The sequence below is a fragment of the Somniosus microcephalus genome, chromosome 6 (assembly GCF_052327205.1).
Source record: "Somniosus microcephalus isolate GS21.2 chromosome 6, FLI_Smic_1.0, whole genome shotgun sequence".
NCBI lineage: Eukaryota > Metazoa > Chordata > Chondrichthyes > Squaliformes > Somniosidae > Somniosus > Somniosus microcephalus.
The window spans coordinates 245,797,088-245,810,462 of record NC_140992.1 but is presented as its reverse complement, the minus strand read 5'-3'; the positions used below and the strand labels follow the sequence as shown (position 1 = coordinate 245,810,462).

The 13,375-nt window shown below is 45.3% G+C and overlaps 1 protein-coding gene across 1 annotated transcript in view; it reads left to right on the top strand.

Annotated features, from left to right (window-relative positions):
• The first annotated feature begins 5,640 nt into the window (after positions 1–5,640).
• The window catches only part of tmem231 (transmembrane protein 231), a 64,410-nt gene continuing 56,675 nt past the window's right edge, over positions 5,641–13,375 (top strand). Inside the window, exon 1 of the mRNA XM_085991711.1 lies at positions 5,641–5,883. Within this exon, the coding sequence (XP_085847837.1) occupies positions 5,745–5,883 (139 nt within the window). The 5' untranslated portion in view covers positions 5,641–5,744. The remainder of the gene's footprint in view (positions 5,884–13,375) is intronic.

Here is a 13,375-nt window from a genome sequence, read left to right as displayed (position 1 = left end):
AGGCTGGTAAAATGGGTGGACATGTGGCAGGTGAAATTTAACGCAGAAAAGTGTGAAGTGATACATTTTGATAGAAAGAATGAGGAGAGGAAATATAAACTAAATGGTACAATCCTGAAGCGGGTGCACGAACAGAGAGACCTGGGGTGTGCACAAATCGTTGAAGGTGGCAGGGCAGGTTCAGAAAGCAGTTAAAAAGGCTTACGGGATCCTGGGCTTCATGAATAGAGGTATAGGGCTCGGTTTTCCAAGCCCCGTGGAGGCGGGATTGGAGACGGGAGTGGTGGGAAAATTGCAGAATCGGGGGGCAGGAACCCATCCCTCCCCCAACCTGCCTCCGTGCCAATGTCCCAGGAGGCGGGGACCCGACCTGTGCTGGGAGCCGCCTCCCTGAGGCGGGAAGGGGATTAGTGCCAATTAACCGCCCGTTAACAGGTAGTTAACAGGCAGTTTTTTGCCTAATCCCTATTTTTAGGCCTGAAGTGTGGGCTGTCCGACAGCTCCGAACCACGCCAAGTTAGCGAGGCGGGCCGTCGGTCTGCAGGGGTTGGAGGGGTCGAGATGTCCGTTGTGCAGGTGAGTGATGGGTGCATGTGTGCAGAGGTAAGTGTGTGAGGTAAGTGTAATGCGTTTTAATAAGTTTTACTTACCTTTACTTTCTCCTGCAGGCTTCCTCCCTTCAGTTCTCGGGAGTCCCTGAGCTCACCGGCACAGAAAGCAGAATGGCCGCTGAACTGTCAAAAGCTGCAGCCTCTGCTTTCTGGTCTGGAGAGCTCTCTAACTGAGTCTGAGTAGAAGGACTCAGGTTAGAAGACAGATTGTCAGTGTTTGACAGCTTCACAGAGCTGTCAAACGTTGATTTTTCATCTGTCAAAAGCTCTTGACAGATGAACTATCAATCGCTGACGTCACCAGTAACCAGGTGTCCCTTAATTGGCCTGCTGAGCCCGCTGGGTGGGCTTAACAAGGTCAATCAAGAGAAAATAGCATGGGTTGGCCACAAGTCGATGGAGGCGGGACTACAATCCAAAAAGTGGGAGTCCTGCCTCCAAAAGCTCCCCATTGACAAAATCGAGCCCATAGAGTACAAAAGTATGGAAATTGTGATGAACCTGTATAAAACACTGGTTCGGCCCCAACTGGAGTACTTATTGCAATTCTTGGCACCACACTTTAAGAAGGTTGTGAAGGCCTTGGAGAGGGTGCAGGAAAGATTTACGAGAATGATTCCAGGAATGAGGGACTTCAGTTATGTTGATAGACTAGAGAAGCTGGGGTTGTTCTCCTTGGACCAGAGAAGATTGAGAGGAGATTTGAGGGAGGTGTTCAAATCCTGAGGGGTCTGGATAGAGTAGATAGAGAGGAACTGTTCCCATTGGCAGAAGGGTCGAGAACCAGAGGACACAGATTTAAGGTGATTGACAAACGAACTAAATGCGACGTAAGAAAAAACATTTTTATGTAGCGAGTGGTTAAGATTTGGAATTCACTGCCTGAAAGGGTGGTGGAGGCAGATTCAATCACTGCTTTCAAAAGGGTGTTGGATAAGTATCTGAAGGAAAGAAATTTGCAGGGCTATGAGGAAAGGGCGGGGGAGTGAGACTAGTCGAAGTGTTCTTGCAGAGAGCCGGTACGGGCTCGACGGCTGAATGGCCGCCTTCCACGCTGTAACCATTCTATGATTCTATGGGCGCGATCTTGCCAGCCCTGGGGAGGCGGGTATGGAGGCAGGACTGACGGGAAAATGGCAGAGTTTGGGGGCGGGTGACCAACCCGCCCCCAGCCCGCCTCTGTGCCATCTTTCCAGGAGGCGGGTAGCCAACCCGCGCCGGGTCCCGTCTCCTTGGAGGCGGGAAGGGGATTAGTGCCACTTAACTGCTTGTTAACAGGTAGTTAACAGGCAGATAAGAGGATTATCCCCATTTTACCCACACGAGTGCAGACTTCCCGAAGGCTGCAAACCCCGCCAGGGTTACCGAGGCGAGTAGTGTGCCTGCGGGGGTCGGAGGGGTGCAAAAGTGCACTGTGAAGGTAAGTGATGGGTGCAAGTGTGGAGAGGTGAGTGTGTGAGGTAAGTGGAAAGTGTTAGAAAAAGTTTACTTACCTTTGTTTCTTCCTGCAGACTTCAAGAGTTGGGTATGTGGAGAGTCTTGCACCTCCGTGGCAGAGATGACAGATTGAATTCAAGAACTCATCAAACTACAAAGAATGTCAGTGTTTGACAGCTTCACAGAGCTGTCAAACAATGACAATTCATCTGTCAAAAATTTTTGACAGATGAAACGTCATATGCTGACGTTCTCTGTAACTGACTTTCTCTTAATTGGCCTGCTAAGCCTGCTGGGCGGGCTTAACAAGGTCAATCAAGGGAAAATAGCGTGATTGGCTACAAATCGATGGAGGCGGGACATTGACCCGACAAGCAGCAGTCCCGCCTCCAACGCACCCCCATTGACAAAATCGCCCCCTTTGATTCTATGAGCAGGAATAGGCCATACAGCCCCTCGAGCCTGCTCCACCATTCAATAAGATCACGGCTGATCATCTACCTCAACTCCACTTTCCCGTCCTATCCCCATATCCCTTGATTCCCTCAGTGTCCAAAAATCTATCAATCTTAGTCTTGAATATATCCACAGCCCTCTGGGGTAGAGTATTCTGAAGATTCACAACCGTCTGAGTGAAGAAATTCAATGGGGACCAATGGGAGTGGCTGTATGCTAAACATCAAAAACAGCAGGTTATAGACGGAGCTAACTGGTCCCATAACAAATGGATCAGAGCAAAGCCTTCTAGCCCTACTATAACCAGTTTAGAATTATGGTGGACAACCAGGTAACTAATACGATAGCAAAATACTGCAGATGTTGGAAATCTGAAATAACAACAGAAAATGCTGGAAAAACTCAGCAGGTCAGGCAACATCCGTGGAGAGAAATGTTGCCTGACCTGCTGAGTTTTTCCAGCATTTTCTGTTGTTAACCAGGTAACTAACATGAGGAGGAGGCTCTATGAACATCCCCATTTGTTAGAGGAGGGATGATCTTACATATAAATTACTCCTCAAAATAATATGGCTCACAGCATTACAGGTAGCTATTCACAGATTTAGTAAACATATGCTAATTATTATTCACAATAATTAACATACACTTATGAGTTTTTAACCTGGAAAATCCACATGTTAACAGCAAAATGGTCAGTTGATCAGACCTCATCGAATTCTGAGGTCTCTCTTTCCACAACAGCTGTTTTATATTGTATTTTTTAATCCCAATCCTGTTATGTTTTGTATTACCTATTGTTCCTTTCTTGTCTTTCATGTCCCCTATCAATAACTTACATATCCTGATTGATCTGTCAATCAAATTCTTAGGATGAAGTCAGTTACAGAACCATCAAAGGCATTCTAACACTCTTGTGCATGTGTTACATTCCCATGACCCTAGGCCACATTTAATTTGACAGATGTCGCCTTCCAGGGTGGCCTTTGTATCCAGCCATTTATGTATCGATATACAGCCACCCCTCAACTTTACAGACACGTAACCACCATGAAATTATCACACTTCTGTTATGTCACTGTGAAGTTGAAAGATGAATAATTTATTCGGTGACGTTCTGTCTACATACCTATTCACATCAACAACCACTGAAGATCTTGTTACAGGGTCTGTCCATATCAAAGGGATAATCAAACTGTTAGTGAGATCAGTTTTAATTGAAAAGTTACTGGACACAGTTAAATTAATATAAAGAGAAACCAATATCAGCCCCATTTGATTAACCCTTTGCTAACACACCCTCAACCATGATGGAGCTAAACAGCAAGGTTGAAGTGTTTTCAAGCACCTTCAGTCAGAAGTGAACAATCCTACTTGGCCTTATCCTGAGGTCCCCACCACCATAGATGCCAGTGTCTTTATTTTTAAATACTTTATTACTTTTACCTTTGATTCTTAGACCTGAATTTTGTTCAGTCCCAAAACATTGAAGTAAATAACAGCCATGCAGAGAGTAGCTTTCATCGCAGTCTCAATGAATGACTGGTAACCCATTGCTAGGAGGTGCATAGCAAAGGCCCAGGAATGTCTTTCCCTCTGATTAAGCACCCATCCCCCAGAGGGAGGTGTGTGGTTTCCTTCAATAGCTTCCCAAGCTTTGCAACTGCGCCTTATTTTTAGTACATCTCTAGGGGTAACACCGAGTTGCCCCAGTGTCACTGAACGTAAACAAAAAATATTAAGGCAGGTGCCGTAGGGCACCACAAATACAATAAACAAACAATAACATAAACAATAATTAAATTATAATACAAAAGCAAAATACTGCAGATGCTGGAAATCTGAAATAAAAGAAAATGCTGGAAATACTCAGCAGGTCAGGCAGCATCTGTGGAGAGAGAAACTGAGTTACACGTTTCAGGTCGATGGCCCTTTGTCAGAGCTGGAAAAAGTTGGAGATGGAACAGGTTTTTAAACAGAAAACAATGAAGATGAACAAGGTAAAAGAGACAAATGGAAATCCCGTCGGAGAGAAGAGCAGAACTTCTTCAAGGTGGGCATATACCTAGAAGAGAAGTGGCAGTGAATTAAACACTAATACTGCTATTGTGAGAATCTAGGATGTAATCTATACCCTGTGATGCTCACCGGTCGCAGAAGACCTCAAGCGTACCTCAGGCGTAGACTGAATGCTCCTTCTCCAGGGCCACCAGGGCGTGGACAATGCTGCGGAAGAGACGCAGACAGCCAGAGCGACTCCCCCCATGGGCCCCGGCTTTGCAACTGGGATCAACAGCTCAGATGCAAGGTGAATAGAATGTGCACACTCTTCAATGTATTGTATTACTAACTAACTTAATACCTATAGAGCTGAGCCCAATGTTATAAGATCAGCAGCTATTTGTCCAAATCCTAGATGATGGCTTTCCTTGTTGTGTTTAGCCTGCTCTTCTGGACAGTGCTTTCATGGATACGTGAGATTTATTTTCTTGGCTCACTGTTCACTTGTGAAATCAGCTGGCATGATAAGTTTCAGTCTGCATGGAAAGGGAGGCTGTTATTTTATGACTGCCAGGAGGCAGATTCAGTCGTGACTTTCAAAAGGGAATTGGGTAAGTATCTGAAGGAAATTTTTTTGCAGGGCTACGGGGAAAGGGCGGGGGAGTGGAACTAGCTGAAATGCTCTTGCAGATAACCATTGTCTTTGCTGCCCTCCCGCAAACTTTGTACCCTTGCTACTGATTCCATCCCCCTCCCTGGCCACCATCTCAGGTTGAACAAGACTGTTCACAACCTCGGTGTCCTATTTGACCCTGAAATTACAGGTAATCTTTCTAACTGTAATCATCTGGCATTATTCTCTGACTATATAAGCTGTGTCTTTATGCATCTCTCCACTTCACCTGGAAGGAGCAGCGCTCCGAAAGCTTGTGATTTCAAATAAAACTGTTGGACTATAACCTGGTGTTGTGTGACTTCTTACATTTGTCCACCCCAGTCCAACACCGGCATCTCCACACTAAGAAAAGTGAGCTCTGGAGGAGGATCCCCGCCTTCACCTTGCGCTGATTGGTCGAGGGGACGGCAGAGCAGCAGCGCCTTGTCATTGGTCAATATTCCTGTCAGTCACGGTAGCCCCGCCCCTCGCCGCCTGGCGTCGGTTGCCCTGGGAAGCGATGGGAAGCTGGAGATACCAATCTTAAAGACAATTGGCGGTTTACTGAAAAACTTGGTGAAAAAATGGCCGTTTATGAAATTTATTCGCACCCGTCGCTCATTCGTTACAGAACAAGCATTTTCACCAAAGCAACGCTGTTTTTACTGATTGTTCTGGCGCTCACTTACATCCCGCCGCTTTTGGTTGCTTACAGGAGTCATGGTGAGAGATTTATTTTCGTCAAGAGATACGGCCTAATTAGCAGCAACTTTGGATCTCTAAATCTATTTTATAAACGTAAATACTTTCTTAGGAATACTCGAATTACGTTCGGATCTCTCCAGATTGATGAATTGAGATAGGCAGAATGGCCTTCCTCATCTGTAGTTAACTTGTGATCTTAAGTATGGAAAGCACTGCGACAAACACAGTTCTAGATTAAAATCAACCAGCAGTGAAGTTTGCTATATTTTGCTGTACTTAATAATTTTGGTCCTTACTGTATTTAAGAGTTTACATGAAGCTATTGTAAATTTTGATTGTGGGGTTGTACTTGCACTGGGTGCAATGTAGGCTTAAGAAATGATGTGGAAATGAAGCAGCTGATTCGTGCTTGGTCTCGGTTCTGGTAAACAAATGACTCCTGTCTTTTATTGGTTGGGTTTGTTGTCCTTGCCTATCTAAGGTAGTTTGGTTGGGAGGCTTGTGCCAAATGAGCCTTCAACAACAACAACAACAACAACAACTTGTATTTATATAGCGCCTTTAACGTAGTAAAATGTCCCAAGGCGCTTCACAGCAACGTTATTGATGTAAGCCAAAAGCAGACCAAGTGATACACAAGGTCGACGCTTAGTTGGGTACAGATGACAGACTTCGAGTGATGGTTCAAAATGATCCTTTAATTTTCACAGGCCTGGGGAGAGCCTTCTGAGACCCTTCTCAGATTCGACTCCACTGATACCCTCACGACGTTCACAATTATACACAAAAATCATACCCTGCCCTAGGGGCGGGTGCAAAGCTATCAACGTCTGAATGGCAAATATAAAGCATGACATTTACTTTCCCAAGTAATTACATTTCTGTTATCAGTTGGTTCCGGGACCTTCTGTGACTGCGGCTTTGACTTCTGCAACAACCGCCCTTTGTCTCTGGCCAGGTGATTTGTTCAGTAACATGTTTTCTTAAGATAACAGTTCCTGTTTTCGTAACAAGCTCAAGTTAACAAGCTCAAGATACTTCTGCAAAGCAAGCAGATTGTGATTAGTGACTGAGAGACATTCCCAACGGTTTTTTAGCTGTCGGCCATTTTACGATTCACACATTACATACTTTACTTACTGAATATGTATTTTTCCTCTACCTAGGTCCTATGTCTAACACTTAATGATATTAATTATAAATTTTAATTACTTCTGTTATAAAACAAAATCAATTGACACCGAGCCACGTAGGGAGAAATTGGGGCAGATGACCAAAAGATTGGTCAAAGAGGTAGGTTTTAAGAGCGTCTTGAAGGAGGAAAGAGAGGCAGTGAGGCGGAGAAGTTTAGGCAGGGAGTTCCAGAGTTTAGGGCCTCAGCAACAGAAGGCACGGCCACGATGGTTGAGCGATTATAATTAGGGATGCTCAAGAGGACAGAATTTGAGGAGTGCAGTTATCTCGGGAGGTTGTGGGGCTGAAGGAGATTACAGAGATAGAGAGGGGCACGGCCATGGAGAGATTTGAAAACAAGGATGAGAGTTTTGAAATTGAGGTGTTGCTTAACCGGGAGCCAGTGTAGGTCAGCAAGCACAGGGGTGATGGGTGAACGGGATTTGGTGCGAGTTAGGACACGGGCAGCCGAGTTTTGGATGACCTCCAGTTTGCGTAGAGGTAGAATGTGGGAGGCCAACCAGGAGTTCGTTGGTATAGTCAAGTCTAGAGGTAACAAAGGCATGGATGAGGATTTCAGCAGCAGATGAGCTGAGGCAAGGGCAGAGATGAGAAATGTTACGGAGGTGGAAATAGGCGGTTTTAGTTAGATCCTTGGTGGACCCCAGAGGTAACGTTGCAGAAGTGGGAAGAGAAGCCATTGCAGGTGACTTTCTGGCTATGATTAGATAAGAATGGAACCAGGTGAGTGCAGTCCCACCCAGCTGGACGATGGTGGAGAGGCGTTGGAGGAGGATGGAGTGGTCAACCATGCCAAAGGCTGCAGACAGGTCAAGAAGGACGAGGAGGGATAGTTTACCCTTGTCACAGTCACAAAGGATGTCATTTGTGATGTTGATGAGAGCCGTTTCGGTACTGTGGCAAGTGCGGAAACCAGATTGGAGGGATTCAAACATGGAGTTCCGAGAAAGATAGGCAGGGTTTTGGGAGGTAACGACACGTTCAAAGACTTTGGAGAGGAAAGGGAGGTTGGCGATGGGGTGGTAGTTTGCAAGGATGGCGGGGTCAAGGGTTTTTTTGAGGAGAGGGGTGACGACTGCAGATTTGAAGGAGAGGGGGACAGTACCTGAGGTGAGCGAACCGTTAACAATGTCAGCTAGCATGGGAACCAGAAAATGAAGTTCGGTGGTCAGCAGTTTATTGGGAATAGGGTCGAGGGAGCAGGAAGTGGGTCTCGTGGACAAGATGAGCATGGAGATGTCAAGAGGGGAGATCGGAGAGAAACTGGAGAAAGATGCGAGTTCAGGACTAGGACAGGGGGAACTTTAGAGGAAGTTTGGCCTGGTGGGCTAGGGGAAGGAAGGGAAGTGGCAGAGGCAGCTGATCAGATGGTCTCAATCTTAGAAACAGAGAAGTCCATGAGGGCTTAAGAAGATGGTTAGCAGTAGAAAATAGTAGCCAGGGGTTATCTTTGCATTCCAGAATGATCCTGGAATAGTGAGCAGTTTTGGCAGACAAGAGTAGGACCCGATAATGCCTTTGTGGTCCAGCCAGATCTGGCGGTGAATGGCTAAACCAGTTGTCCGCCATATCTATTCAAGTCTGCGTCCCTTGGACTTGAGGGAGCAAAGATGTGGGTTTTACCACAGCGAATGGCCAGGGTGAGAGAGTAATGATTTTAATAGGGATTAGGGCATCAAAGGTGGTGGTGAGGGTGTGGTTGAGCAGATCGGTAGCTGCAGAAATGTGGTGAGTGGAGGACCAAAGGCTGGACAGTTGGGATTTCGTAAGTGCAGTTGTAAGAGAATTGAGAGAGTGTTTTTTCCAGGGGCAGACACAGCAGGAAGTAAGGTTGGGAGGGGAAGGGGGTTGTGGGTGGAGAGCGATACAAGGAAGTGGTCAGAGATGGCCTTATTTTCGATTGACGCGTAGGGTAGAATGTGGGAGGCCGGCCAAGAATGCGTTGGAATAGTCAAGCCTAGAGGTAACAAAATCATGGATGAGAGTTTCAGCAGCAGGTGAGCTGAAGCAGAGGCAGAGACGGGCGATGTTACGGAGGTGGAAATTGGTGGTCTTAGTTCTGGTGCGGATATATGGTTGAAAACTCATTTCAGGGTCAAATATAACACTAAGGTTGCGAACCATTAGTTCAGCACCAGGTCGTGGACTGCTTGGTATTTCTCCAGGTCTGGGTAGAGGCTCAACAATATTTGTTTGGATTGGGATGCATCTTATGGGTGCTGCAGCTGCATGTAGTGAGAAAGCTGCACCTTTTTGCAGTTACTGATGAAAGCCATTAGTATGCTATCAGTGAGTCGACCCAACATGTATAAGAAATGGTCCTCTAGGATTACAAGGTCAGTCATGGTCATAGTGATCTCCAAGATTAGTGTTCAGAATGGTTAGATCTGGGGGTATGACTAGACTATGCATAGAGAGGTCGCAGTTCTGTTAATAATTTTCCATTAAGCAGAAATGAAGTTTATGGAGCTGTTGTGAGGTATGTAATGTAAAGTGTGATTATGAATGGGCCCTCATGCATTTCGCTGCAGGTGAACGAGACTTTGTGCGAATTAGGACACGGGCAGCCGAGTTTTGGACGACCTCAAGTTTATGTAGGGTAGAATGTGGGAGGCTGGCCAGGAGTGTGTTGGAATGATGGTGTTGCAAGTCCATTCCTCTTCACATTCCTCCTTCATTACCTGGCAGCCTGGGTCTCATTTCCAATCTTGCTTCAGGTTTTTTGTGTTGTGTTTTGCCAAGGAGGTGCTCTATGGTGGGAGCAAGCCCACTCGCCTAGAACAGTCAGATACAGAATAAAACTCCCTTTGCTCTGCCCCAACAACATGCCTCAGCCCCGACATCAGAAGAGCATCCCCTGCTGCACCAGTATGACAATGTCCTATTTTTTGAGGTTGTAACTAGCAGAATAGATAAGGGGGAACCAGTGGATGTGGTGTATTTTTGGATTTTCCGAAGGCATTCGATAAGATGCCACACAAGAGGTTATTAAACAAAATTAGGGCTCATGGGATTGGGGGTAATACACTAGTATGGATTGAGGATTGGTTAACGGACAGAAAACAGAGTAGGAATAAACAGGTCATTTTTGGGTTGGCAGTGGGGTACCGCAAGGATCAGTGCTTGGGCCTCAGCTATTCACAATCTATATCAATGATTTGGATGAGGGGACCAAATGTAATATATCCAAGTTTGCTGATGATACAAAGCTGGGTGGGAATGTCAGTTGTGAGGAGGATGCAAGGAGGCTTCAAGGGGATATAGACAGGCTAAGTGAGTGAACAAGAACATGGCAAATGGAATATAATATGGAGAAATGTGAAGTTATCTACTTTGGTAGGAAAAATAGAAAAGCAGGGTATTTTTTAAATGGTGAGAGATTGGGAAATGTTGGTGTTCAGAGGGACCTGGGTGTCCTTGTACATGAATCACTGAAAGTTAACCTGCAGGTACAGCAAGCAATTAGGAAAACAAATGTTATGTTGGCCTTTATTACAAGAGAATTTGAGTATAAGAGTTAATACATCTTACTTTTGCAATTATATAGGGCCCTGGTGAGATTACACCTGGAGTATTGTGTACAGTTTTGGTCTCCTTACCTAAGGAAGGATATACTTGCCATAGAGGGAGTGCAACAAAGGTTCACCAGACTGGTTCCTGGGATGGTTGGAATTGTCCTAATGAGTAGAGATTGAGTAGACTAGGCCTATATTCTCTAGAGTTTAGAAGAATGAGAGGTGATCTCATTGAAACCATACAAAATTCTTACAGGGCTTGACAGGGTAGATGCAGGGAGGATGTTTCCCTTGGCTGGGGAGTCTAGAACCAGGGGGTCACAGTCTCAGAATAAGGGGTCGGCCATTTAGGACTGAGATGAGGAGAAATTTCTTCACTCAGAGTGTGGTGAATCTTTGGAATTCTCTACTAGGGTTACAAAATTCCAGGGATTTTTAAGAGGAAACTTTCCATGGGAATTTTGGGTTTTTTTGCACACTGATGGTTTTTGTCTCTGACCCTTATATTATCTTTGTTGTCAAAATAGACATACTGTTCCATACAAATAAAAACAGGCTTTCAAAACTTTATTTAGGTTATAATTTTGAACTTTATTGAGCCCCCACAAAAAAGACCCATCTAAAATAAAATAAAAAGAACGTCAGCTTATTTAGCCTGTAATTTGTCCTTATTTTGTCCCTTTGAGTCTTCTACTCGTGAGTCTTCTACTTATCATTGCTCCTCCTGATTCTCTGACTCTGGCTCTGACGTGTCCATTTCCTCCTCTGTGTCACTGTCTAGCTGTGTGGTGGACACTTCTGTATCTGGCTCAATGCGGGTAGGTTCGCCCGGATAGCCATCAGTTTCTCCACTCTCTTGTTAGTCAGCCTGTTGCGCACCTTTGTATGCGTATTCCCAAAAAGTGACCAGTTTCGTTCAGAGGCCGCTGATGAAGGTGGGATTTGGAGTATCACCGATGCTATGGGTGACAGGGCCTCAGATGCACAAAGTCCCTTCCACCAGGTATGTGCACTGATATGCTTGCATGATTCCCATATCCCATCCCCATTCCAAAGACCTTGCTTGGTAGAGAACTTTGCCCATGTCCAGATTGAGGTGGCGTGAGAGGGTAGAAATCACACAGTAAGCGCTGTTGATCTGTTCTCCAGAAAGTATTGGTCTCCCAACATGCTTTGGGTCCAGCATGTATGCTGCAGCATAAATCGGCTTGACACAAAATTCTTGACGCGTCTGTATGAATTGAACAATTGCCTTCTCCTCTGCTTTGAGCAGCAGGGATGTGGGTAGGGCAATGCTGATTTGTTCTTTTAAATCAGCAAAAAGCCTGAGAACATCTGACAAGACAGCGTCATCTCCTTCAATCTGAGCAATTGCAGATGCTACTGGTGAGAGTAGTTTAAGGCTGCTAACCACTCTCTCCCAAAACACATCATCCAGCAGTATTTTCTTGATGGTGGTTTCCATATCCCCAGACTGGGATATTGCCATTTCTTGCAGCGACTCCTTACCCTCCAGAAGGCTGTTGTACATTATGACAATGCCACCCCATCTAGTGTTGCTGGGCAGCTTCAGTGTGGTGTTCTTGTTCTTTGTCGTTTGCTTGGAGTTGTAGGTTGCTGCAACTACCTGTTTTCCCCTGACCTACTTAACAACTTGCTTGGCTCTCTTGTACAGTGTTTCCATGGTTCTCAAACCCATGATGTCCTTGAGGAGCAGGTTGAGCCCATGAGCTGCGCACCCAATAGACGTAATATGAGGGTAGGCCTCCTCCACTTGAGCCCAAGCAGCCTTCATATTCGCAGCACTGTCAGTAACTACTGCAAAGACCTTTTGTGATCCAAGATCGTTGATGACCGCTTTCAGCTCATCAGCAATGTATGTGCCTGTGTGTCTGTTGTCCTTCGTGTCTGTGCTCTTGAAGAACAGTGGGAGAGGAGTGGAGACAATGTAGTTTATGATGCCCTCCCCTCGTACATTTGACCACCCATCTGAGATAACTGCAACACAGTCTGCCATCTCTATCATTTCTTTGAGCTTTCCTTGGACTCTGTTATACTCAGCCTCTAGCAAATAAGTAGACAAAGCATGTCTGGTGGGAGGACAGTATGCAGGGCGAATAACATTGAAAAATCTCTTCCAGTACACATTGGCTGTGAGCCTGTTGCATATACAGCTCGAGCAAGGCATTCATCTGCATTCTTCTGGCTATGGTTATCCATTGCATTAAAGAACCTTCCAAGTGGGCCAGGAGTTGCTGATGATAAGGAGCCTGATGCTGAATGTGAACCATCATCTTCTTGAATGGAAGCAGAGGAACTCTGGGCTGACTGCTGTGAGCTTTGAGTGAAGTTGTTACATTTGGATAAATGCTGCTGCATCTTTGTGGCATTCTTTACATATGGCTTTGTACAGTGTTTGCAGATGTACACAGTCTTTCCATCTTTAATGCCTGGGGTAAAATGCTTCCACTCATCCGATGGTAAACGTGGCATTGTTGTATGCAGAGAAATAAAGGGCATTCATCTCTGTGTCGAACTGCGGTCGATCAGCATGATTGCAACAGGGTGAGTAAATTTTTTCTGATGTTCCATGTGATGGAAGCATGACCTGTGCACACACGACGCTACATCACCAATAGAGGGAGCTAATCGCTCATCCACTCATCGAACCAATCAGGACACATTTGTTCACAGTCACACACAAAACTTGTAATTATTAAAACAAGCCAAGTAAGGAGATAAACATATTGATTAAAAAATTCCTTAATAATTAAGATTCCATCTCTGTTAGTAATTTTAAG